Genomic DNA, 11973 nt, shown 5'->3' with positions numbered 1-11973 from the left:
CAATAATCAAGTCAAAACATTATAATAATACTAAAAAAACACCCAAAAATAATAACCTCAAATAGCTCAAAACATTGTAATAATAAATATGTTACTGTCATAATGTTGCACAAGATAGGTATTTGAATTCTATACAAGAATTATTGATGATGTGTAATGTCTATTTGGCATATTTAATTAATTTAAAAAAGCCAAAGCCCAGCCATTTGTGTTTTCTGTAATTGAAAATTGCAAGTCAACACTGTCTGAGAATAGACAACATCAGCCATTGTGCAGAAATCTGCTGCCTTGGTCTCAAAGGGCTTATCAAAGAGGTCCACAGAATTTTCACATTTGTTACATTAAATCACACTGAGCCTTTTTGTGGAAAAACAAATGCTTACTACTCAGGTGCGAGTAACAGGAGTAATGATCAGGGGAGCAGAGTTTTTACCACCATCATAAAAGCAGGGATTTAAGCATGGGTATAGTTTCTCCGTGAAGAAGCAGCCAGTAAAGGAGTAGATAAGAGCAATAGCATCAGTGTCATAAAAGGAAACCAGACCCTCCTCATAATCCACAAACACCCCCACATTCTTGGGCTTTGACTTAAGAGAGAGAGGAACTGGAGGGTCACCAGAAACCTTGTACTCATTATCCTTCAGGCATAACTGCCAGTAACCATTCTTGGGACTCATTGGTATGTCTGTCTTCCTGTTCACTGACTGCCTGGCCACTCCTAAACCCCACTGATTCTTCCCTTCAACGTGAACCTGATAGTAAAATCTCCCCGAAGAGTAACCGTACCTTCCTAGGACATTACCCCGAATAGAAAATCTCTCTGGATTGTCTGGGAGATTTCTCCATTCATCTGTACACCTTACCTGTTTTTCATCATTAGACAGGACAAGGGCACCATGTGCTGTATTAGGATTGAGTGTCACATTCACGGCATACTGCTGGACCTTCCTCAGCTCAGCCTCAGACAACTTTCGTCTCTCTTTACTGAGGGCCTCAGTCTTCCCCAGCCATTCATAATTAATGTCCATAGCTTTCTTCACAGTCCCTTCATATATTGGTGGAGGTATGCTGACCTTTGTCCAGTCTTTGGTGGGTAAAAAAACATTCAGGAATGGAAAGGTTTGGAGGAAGTCGAGGTCATCTTCAGCGTGTGAGAGCTGCTCCAGCTCAGCTCTGCTCCTCATCAGCTGAGAGATTTCCTGTTCCAGCTCTGTGATGAAACCTTTTGCTTGTTCCCGTGTCATTCTCTTTTTCACTTCTATCGTCTCATTGATCTCCTTCAGCCCTATGTCCATAACATACCTGAAAATGTTGTAGATCTGAACACCAGCTGCTACCTCTCTGTCTGCATCTTCATCACTAAGCTCCACTGAATGTTTGATATCCTGAATCTTCAGCTGCCTCCTCTGGATCATCTTCTGAATTTCAGCATTTGTCTTCCCCAGCTCAGCCTTCTTTCCTTCCCTTTCTTCATTCAGACGAATAACATTGTGCATCTTATGTTCCAAAACTGTGCAGAGCATGCAAATACACATCTGATCGTTCTTGCAGAATAGCTCCAGAGGTTTATTGTGTTTCTTGCACATCCTGCCCTCCAGGTTCTTAACAGGGTTCACCAGCTGATGTTTTCTTAGGGCTGATGCTGTCAGATGAGGCTCCAGGTGCTTCTCACAGTAGGAAGCCAGACAAACCAGGCAGGACTTTAGGGCTTTGAGTTTGGTTCCAGCACAGATGTCACAGGGAACTTGTGTTTTGTCACACTGTTGCTCTGAGCTGCTTCTGTATTTCTTTTTAGTCGATAGTCTGAACTGAGCAGTCATCTCAGAGATGAACGTATTGACTTGCAGCTCAGGTCTTTTGTGGAATTTTTTTATACACATAGGACACTTGTACTGGCCATTGTTTTCCCAGTGCTGAGTGATGCAGCTTTTGCAGAAGTTGTGTGCACATGTTGTGGTGACTGGGTCAGTGAACACATCCAGACAGATGGGGCACAGAAACTGATCTTCAGTCAACACACAACTTGCAGCAGCCATGTGTACACACTGAGAACAAGAGTGTCAAAAGAAAAAGTGAAATTGTATAATAATACCTGAATAGAGCAAACACAAACAAAAACAATCTTATTGTCTATCATGGAAATTTGTTCATGACTAGACCTTCACAAAATGCAACATTAAGACACACAACATAGAAAATAGAAAACATAGAATAATCAAACATAGAAACAACAAAAACCACATACAAGTATTACTGATATATTGTAAATATCACCAGCTGTACTCACCAGTGTTTAGCAGAGACTGTGCTGTGTTCTTGAAAAAAGTCCTGATGAACCTAGTTTAATTTTTGTTCACATAGAGAGACTCATCTTGATCGTCACTGTGCTGTTGACAAAATTTATTGCAAGGAAATATTCTATTTAAGGGCATACATATTCCCTCTGTCGCTCCACCTCCTGTTGTAGCTGTGAAGATGAGGCTAATGTCTTTCAGGTTTCGACATTAAGATAATTATAGACTTGTGGCACGAAATGAAGTTAATCAGGAGCCAAAGAATGTCTATTGATTTATTTATTTTCCTTTTTTTCTCTCTGCAACGGAGGCCTATACCAACTGACAGAATATAATTCTCTGTTTTAATAGCTTATTGTATTTTGTGTGTTTTATTTTATACTCTATTTCACAGTTTGAACTGTAATGTTTTCATGTTTAGTGCTAAATGGTTATATTATGCTGCATTGTATAGGACCCTAATCAAACTCAACCTTTGCTAATACACATGCATACATAAGACATTACTGTAACATCAGTTCACTGGAAGAGCAGGTTTGTGAAGCTTTTCGGGAAGTTTCCCTCCCTCCTTTGTGCATATGCCAAAAAAATGTCTGTTGGTTGTTTTACTTTCATTTTTTATTTCCCGCTCATGTCATTGTCGGCCCTGCTATGATGTGTCACCAGTTCCCAATTACCTTTGTCTATGGAACCAATGTCTGGAATTACCTGTTCAGTCTTCTCAAATTTCCCAGCAACATCTGCATTTTCTGGTTCCTGAGTATCACCTACCATTACCATTTAGTTTCGTGCAAGGGTACAGGTTTGGTCTCAACATTGGTACGGACACAACAACCCCGCTACCCGTCCAAAACAAAGAGACTGAATATTTAATGCTGTCAACCTAATGGTTTATTAACATATACGATATGAATTTACATTAATGTATGAAAATATGCAAATATATTATATGTACAAATGTTGTATGTCTGTTTGAATTATAGAAATGTTACATAAATATATATCCATCCCAAAGACTGTCAGTATATGTTCATATTGTATATGTAAATATAAACGATAGACATGTATGTTTAAATTCAATGAGAAATTATAAAGAAAATCATATACAAACATGTACATATACAATTTTAATGAACAAGTTGTATTAATGAAGTTTATTTCACTATGAGGATTTCATATATGGTATAAACGTATATACAGACTCTGGATATATGAAGATATAGGTCATAATTATATATCATCATATAGGTAACATATATGCTATATATGCATCACTCTTGATATAGGGAAATATATTTCATATATATGTCATATAGTATAGTAAGGCATAAAAGAAGTGACATAATAGTAAGTCATAAAAGTCATAATATAGTCAGAAATAAGTCATACGGTAGTAAGTGATAGAAAGTAACTGTATCATAAGGAATAAAAGAACTCAAGGCATAAAACTTTATATTATGGTAAGGCATAAAACGTCATAGTATATTAAGGCATAAAACGTCATACTATAGTAATGCATAAAATGTCATAGTATAGTAAGGCATAAAACTTTATATTATAGTAAGGCATTAAACTATATATTATAGTAAGGCATAAAACGTCATAGTATATTAAAGCATAAAAACGTCAAAAAAAGTCAAAGTATAGTAAGGTATAAGATGTCATAGTATAGTAAGACATTAAAACATCAAGGTATATTAAGGCATAAAACGTCATAGTATAGTAAGGCATAAAATGTTATAGTATAGTAAGGCATGAAAACGTCAAAAAACGTCATAGTATAGTAAGGCATGAAAATGTTAAAAAACGTCAAATCATACTTTAGTAAGGCATTAAAACGTCAAAAAATGTCATACTTTAATAAGGCATAAAAATGTTAAAAAACGTCAGATCATAGTATAGTAAGGCATAAAAACATCATAGTATAGTAAGGCATGAAAACGTCATAAAAAATCATAGTATAGTAAGGCATAAAAACATCATAGTATAGTAAGGCATAAAACGTCATAGTATAGTAAGGCATAAAAACGTCAAAAAACGTCATAGTATAGTAAGGCATAAAAACGTCATAAAACATCATAGTATAGTAAGGCATAAAAACGTCATAAAACATTATAGTATAGTAAGGCATAAAAACGTCATAAAACGTTATATTAAAGTAAGGCAAAAATATCATAGTATATTAAGGCATAAAACGTTCTAGTATAGTAAGGCATAAAAACGTCATAGTATAGCAAGGCATAAAAACGTCAAAAAACGTCATAATATAGTAAGGTATCAAAACGTCAAAAAATGTCATAGTATAGTAAGGCATAAAACGTCATAGTATAGTAAGGCATAAAAACGTCATAAAACGTCATAGTATAGTAAGGCATAAAACGTCATAGTATAGTAAGGCATAAAAACGTCATAAAACGTCATAGTATAGTAAGGCATAAAAACATCATAGTATAGTAAGGCATAAAACGTCATAGTATAGTAAGGCATAAAAACGTCATAAAACGTCATAGTATAGTAAGGCATAAAACGTCATAGTATAGTAAGGCATAAAAACGTCATAAAACGTCATAGTATAGTAAGGCATAAAACGTTATAGTATAGTAAGGCATAAAAACGTCATAGTATAGTAAGGCATAAAACGTCATAAAACGTCATAGTATAGTAAGGCATAAAACGTCATAGTATAGTAAGGCATAAAAACGTCATAAAACGTCATAGTATAGTAAGGCATAAAACGTCATAAAACGTCATAGTATAGTAAGGCATAAAACGTCATAAAACGTCATAGTATAGTAAGGCATAAAACGTCATAGTATAGTAAGGCATAAAACTTTATATTATAGTAAGGCATTAAACTTTATATTATAGTAAGTCATATAACGTCATAGTATATTAAAGCATGAAAATGTCAAAAAACGTCATAGTATAGTAAGGCATAAAAATGTCAAAAGAACGTTATGTTATAGAAAGGAATAAAAACGTCATTTTATAGTAGGGCATAAAACGTCATAGTATATTGAGGCATAAAACGTCAGAAAATGTCATACTATAGTAAGGCATAAAACATCATAGTATATTAAGGCATAAAAACGTGATAGTATATTTAGGCAAAAATCGTCATAGTATAGTAAGGCATAAAAACTTCATAGTATAGTAAGGCATAAAACGTCATAGTATAGTAAGGCATAAAACATCATACTATAGTAAGGCATAAAACGTCATTGTATAGTAAGGCATTAAAACCTCAAAAAATATCATACTATAGTTAAGCATAAAACGTCATAGTTTAGTAAGGCATAAAACGTCATACTATAGTAAGGCATAAAAAAAAAACGTCATAGTATAGTAAGGCATAAAAATGTCATGAAACGTTATAGTATAGTAAGGCATAAAAATGCCAAAAAACGTCATACTATAGTAAGGCATAAAACGTTATACTATAGTAAGGCATAAAAATGTCAAAAAACGTCATACTATAGTAAGGCATAAAAACGTCAAAAAATATCATACTATAGTAAGGAATAAATCGTCATAGTATAGTAAGGCATAAAACGTCATAAAACGTCATAGTATAGTAAGGCATAAAACGTCATAGTATACTAAGGCATAAAAACGTCATAAAACGTCATAGTATAGTAAGGCATAAAACGTCATATTATATCAAGGTATAAAACGTCATAGTATAGTAAGGCATAAAAACATCAAAAAATGTCATACTATAGTAAGGAATAAATCGTCATAGTATAGTAAGGCATAAAACGTCATAAAAAGTCATAGTATAGTAAGGCATAAAAACATCAAAAAATATCATACTATAGTAAGGAATAAATCGTCATAGTATAGTAAGGCATAAAACGTCATAAAACGTCATAGTATAGTAAGGCATAAAACGTCATAGTATAGTAAGGCATAAAAACGTCATAAAACGTCATAGTATAGTGAGGCATAAAACGTCATATTATATCAAGGTATAAAACGTCATACTATAGTAAGGCATAAAAAATCATAGTATGGTCAGGCATTAAAACCTCAAAAAATATCATACTATAGTTAAGCATAAAACGTCATAGTGTAGTAGGGCATAAAAACGTCAAAAAATGTCATACTATAGTAAGAAATAAATCGTCATAGTATAGTAAGGCATAAAATGTTCTAGTATAGTAAGGCATAAAATGTTCTAGTGTAGTAAGGCATAAAAACGTCATAGTATAGTAAGGCATAAAAACGTCATAGTATAGCAAGGCATAAAAACTTCAAAAAACGTCATAGTATAGTAAGGCATAAAAATGTCAAAAAACGTCATACTATAGTAAGGCATAAAAACGTCATAGTATAGTAAGGCATGAAAATGTTAAAAAACGCCAAATCATACTTTAGTAAGGCATTTAAACGGCAAAAAATGTCACACTATAATAAGGCATAAAAATGTTAAAAAACGTCAGATCATTGTATAGTAAGGCATAAAAATGTCATAGTATAGTAAGGCATAAAACGTTTCAGTATAGTAAGGCATAAAAATGTCATAATATAATAAGGCATAAAACGTTATACTATAGTAAGGCATAAAATGTCATATTATATCAAGGAATAAATCGTCATAGGATAGAAAGGCATAAAAACATCACAGTATAGTAAGGCATAAAAAGTCATAGTATAGTAAGGCATAAAAACATCAAAAAATGTCATACTATAGTAAGGAATAAATCGTCATAGTATAGTAAGGCATAAAACGTCATAAAACGTTATAGTATAGTAAGGCATAAAAACGTCAAAAAATATACTATAGTAAGGAATAAATCGTCATAGTATAGTAAGGCATAAAACGTCATAAAACGTTATAGTATAGTAAGGCATAAAAACGTCAAAAAATATCATACTATAGTAAGGAATAAATCGTCATAGTATAGTAAGGCATAAAACGTCATAAAACGTCATAGTATAGTAAGGCATAAAACGTCATAGTATACTAAGGCATAAAAACGTCATAAAACGTCATAGTATAGTAAGGCATAAAACGTCATATTATATCAAGGTATAAAACGTCATAGTATAGTAAGGCATAAAAACATCAAAAAATGTCATACTATAGTAAGGAATAAATCGTCATAGTATAGTAAGGCATAAAACGTCATAAAAAGTCATAGTATAGTAAGGCATAAAAACATCAAAAAATATCATACTATAGTAAAGAATAAATCGTCATAGTATAGTAAGGCATAAAACGTCATAAAACGTCATAGTATAGTAAGGCATAAAACGTCATAGTATAGTAAGGCATAAAAACGTCATAAAACGTCATAGTATAGTGAGGCATAAAACGTCATATTATATCAAGGTATAAAACGTCATAGTATAGTAAGGCATTTAAACGTCAAAAAATATCATACTATAGTAAGGAATAAATCGTCATAGTATAGTAAGGCATAAAAACATCATAGTATAGTAAGGCATAAAAACGTCAAAAAATGTCATAGTATAGTAAGGCATAAAACGTTATAGTATAGTAAGGCATAAAAATGTCAAAAAATGTCATACTATAGTAAGGCATAAAATGTCATATTATATCAAGGTATAAAACGTCATAGTATAGTAAGGCATTTAAACGTCAAAAAATATCATACTATAGTAAGGAATAAATCGTCATAGTATAGTAAGGCATAAAAACATCATAGTATAGTAAGGCATAAAACGTCATAGTATAGTAAGGCATAAAACGTCATAGTATAGTAAGGCATAAAAACGTCATAAAACGTCATAGTATAGTAAGGCATAAAACGTCATAGTATAGTAAGGCATAAAAACGTCATAAAACGTCATAGTATAGCAAGGCATAAAACGTTATAGTATAGTAAGGCATAAAAACGTCATAGTATAGTAAGGCATAAAAATGTCATGAAACGTTATAGTATAGTAAGGCATAAAAATGCCAAAAAACGTCATACTATAGTAAGGCATAAAACGTTATACTATAGTAAGGCATAAAAATGTCAAAAAACGTCATACTATAGTAAGGCATAAAAACGTCATAGTATAGTAAGGCATGAAAACGTCAAAAAACGTCATAGTATAGTAAGGCATGAAAATGTTAAAAAACGTCAAATCATACTTTAGTAAGGCATTAAAACGTCAAAAAATGTCATACTATAATAAGGCATAAAAATGTTAAAAAACGTCAGATCATAGTATAGTAAGGCATAAAAACATCATAGTATAGTAAGGCATGAAAACGTCATAAAAAATCATAGTATAGTAAGGCATAAAAACATCATAGTATAGTAAGGCATAAAACGTCATAGTATAGTAAGGCATAAAAACGTCAAAAAACGTCATAGTATAGTAAGGCATAAAAACGTCATAAAACATCATAGTATAGTAAGGCATAAAAACGTCATAAAACATCATAGTATAGTAAGGCATAAAAACGTCATAAAACATCATAGTATAGTAAGGCATAAAAACGTCATAAAACGTTATATTAAAGTAAGGCATAAAAAATCATAGTATATTAAGGCATAAAACGTTCTAGTATAGTAAGGCATAAAAACGTCATAGTATAGCAAGGCATAAAAACGTCAAAAAACGTCATAATATAGTAAGGTATCAAAACGTCAAAAAATGTCATAGTATAGTAAGGCATAAAAACATCATAGTATAGTAAGGCATAAAACGTCATAGTATAGTAAGGCATAAAACGTTATAGTATAGTAAGGCATAAAAACGTCATAGTATAGTAAGGCATAAAAACGTCAAAAAATATCATACTATAGTAAGGAATAAATCGTCATAGTATAGTAAGGCATAAAACGTCATAAAACGTCATAGCATAGTAAGGCATAAAACGTCATAAAACGTCATAGTATAGTGAGGCATAAAACGTCATAGTATAGTAAGGCATAAAAATGTCATAAAACGTCATAGTATAGTAAGGCATAAAACTTCATATTATATCAAGGCATAAAACGTCATAAAACGTCATAGTATAGTAAGGCATAAAACGTCATAGTATAGTAAGGCATAAAAACGTCATAAAACGTCATAGTATAGTAAGGCATAAAACGTCATATTATATCAAGGTATAAAACGTCATAGTATAGTAAGGCATTTAAACGTCAAAAAATATCATACTATAGTAAGGAATAAATCGTCATAGTATAATAAGGCATAAAACGTCATATTATATCAAGGCATAAAACGTCATAAAACGTCATAGTATAGTAAGGCATAAAACGTCATAGTATAGTAAGGCATAAAAACGTATTAGTATAGTAAGGCATAAAAACATCAAAAAACGTCATAGTATAGTAAGGCATTTAAACGTCAAAAAATATCATACTATAGTAAGGAATAAATCGTCATAGTATAGTAAGGCATAAAAACATCATAGTATAGCAAAGCATAAAAACGTCAAAAAACGTCATATTATAGTAAGGCATAAAACGTCATAGTATAGTAAGGCATAAAAACGTCACAAAATGTCATAGTATAGCAAGGCATAAAAACGTCAAAAAAAGTCATAGTATAGTAAGGCATAAAAACATAAAAAAATGTCATACTATAGTAAGGAATAAATCGTCATAGTATAGTAAGGCATAAAACGTCATAAAATGTCATAGTATAGTAAGGCATAAAACGTCAAAAAATATCATACTATAGTAAGGAATAAATCGTCATAGTATAGTAAGGCATAAAACGTCATAAAACGTCATAGTATAGTAAGGCATAAAACGTCATAGTATAGTAAGGCATAAAAACGCCATAAAACGTCATAGTATAGTAAGGCATAAAACGTTATAGTATAGTAAGGCATAAAACGTTATAGTATAGTAAGGAATAAAAATTTCATAAAACGTCATACTATAGTAAGGCATAAAACGTCAACAAAATGTCATATTATAGTCAGGCATAAAAATGTTAAAAAACATCAAATCATATTATAGTAAGGCATAAAACGTCATAGTATTGTAAGGCATAAAAACGTCATAGTATAGTAAGGCATAAAAACGTCATAGTATAGTAAGGCATAAAAACGTCAAAAAATATCATACTATAGTAAGGAATAAATCGTCATAGTATAGTAAGGCATAAAACGTCATAAAAACGTCATAGTATAGTAAGGCATAAAAACGTCAAAAAATATCATACTATAGTAAGGAATAAATCGTCATAGTATAGTAAGGCATAAAAACGTCAAAAAACGTCATAATACATTAAGGTATTAAAACGTCAAAAAATGTCATAATATAATAAGGCATAAAAACGTTATACTATAGTAAGGCATAAAATGTCATATTATATCAAGGAATAAATCGTCATAGGATAGTAAGGCATAAAAACATCACAGTATAGTAAGGCATAAAACGTCATAGTATAGTAAGGCATAAAAACGTCATAAAACGTCGTATTATAGTAAGGCATAAAACGTCATAGTATAGTAAGGCATAAAAACGTCATAAAACGTCATATTATAGTAAGGCATAAAACGTCATAGTATAGTAAGGCATAAAAACGTCATAAAACGTCATAGTATAGCAAGGCATAAAAACGTCAAAAAACGTCATAGTATAGTAAGGCATAAAAACATCATAGTATAGTAAGGCATAAAACGTTCTAGTATAGTAAGGCATAAAAACGTCATAGTATAGCAAGGCATAAAAACGTCAAAAAACGTCATAATATAGTAAGGTATCAAAACGTCAAAAAATGTCATACTATAATAAGGCATAAAAAATCATAGTATATTAAGGCATAAAACGTTCTAGTATAGTAAGGCATAAAAACGTCATAGTATAGTAAGGAATAAAACGTCATAGTATAGCAAGGCATAAAAACGTCAAAAAACGTCATAGTACAGTAAGGCATAAAAACGTCAAAAAACGTCATAGTACAGTAAGGCATAAAAACGTCAAAAAACATTATAGTATAGTAAGGCATAAAAACATCCAAAAAACATCATAGTATAGTAATGAATAAATCGTCATTAAAAAACGTTACAGTATAGTAGCATATAATACCGTCAACCTCCCACTCAACTAGTTTTTGGAACTACTAGCCTTCAGTCAGCAATTCCCAGTCCACCTAGTCCTGATCTTGATTCCTCATGCATCAGCAGTCCTGCCATCATCAGGTCCTCATTTCCAGTCGGTGGTCTGGTCGACACCAGCTTCAGACCTTCCATTGATGTCCTGGCAAACTCCTGCTCTTGATCCTCAGTCGGCAGTCTAGACGACACCTTATCCTGGTTCCCAGTTTGCAGCCTGAACAAATCTGCTCCTCACTTCCAGTATGCTGTCTGGCCAAAATCTGCTTCAGTTTTCCCGTTGGCGGCCCAGCCAACAACAGCTCTTCAACTCCTTGAACTGATTACTATTATATTTAGATTTTTTTCAATCAACTGTTTGTCTGTCCTCCAGTTTTCATTTCATGTTACTTTTCTTAATGCTATCTTTCCCAGCACTCTTCTGACCCCTCCCCCACAACCACACATACAACCATGCAATCTCTTTTTCCAAGACTATAGTGACTCTTCTCTCTCCAAAGATGTGGTATTAAACTTTGCTCAATTATAGCCATTTTCTGAATCTTTATTTCTGGCCCTGTTAGCAGCATGGCTCTAATGATGGCACTATCAATCTATCAGTTGATAAATCAACTAAAATATTTGGTCCAGACTTAAATAGCT

General features: G+C 32.2%; 1 protein-coding gene across 1 annotated transcript; it reads right to left on the bottom strand.

Moving 5' to 3' along the window:
* Positions 1-219: 219 nt before the first annotated feature.
* LOC130184023 (E3 ubiquitin-protein ligase TRIM21-like) lies at positions 220-2036 on the bottom strand. Its single transcript, XM_056399778.1, has one exon. It carries the CDS (start codon positions 2034-2036, stop codon positions 387-389), a length of 1650 nt encoding a protein of 549 aa, XP_056255753.1. The 3' UTR covers positions 220-386.
* Positions 2037-11973: the final 9937 nt, after the last annotated feature.

Source organism: Seriola aureovittata, chromosome 16, assembly GCF_021018895.1.
Source record: "Seriola aureovittata isolate HTS-2021-v1 ecotype China chromosome 16, ASM2101889v1, whole genome shotgun sequence".
Lineage (NCBI taxonomy): Eukaryota > Metazoa > Chordata > Actinopteri > Carangiformes > Carangidae > Seriola > Seriola aureovittata.
The sequence above is the reverse complement of the archived record's forward strand: the minus strand, read 5'-3'. Positions and strand labels throughout refer to the sequence as shown.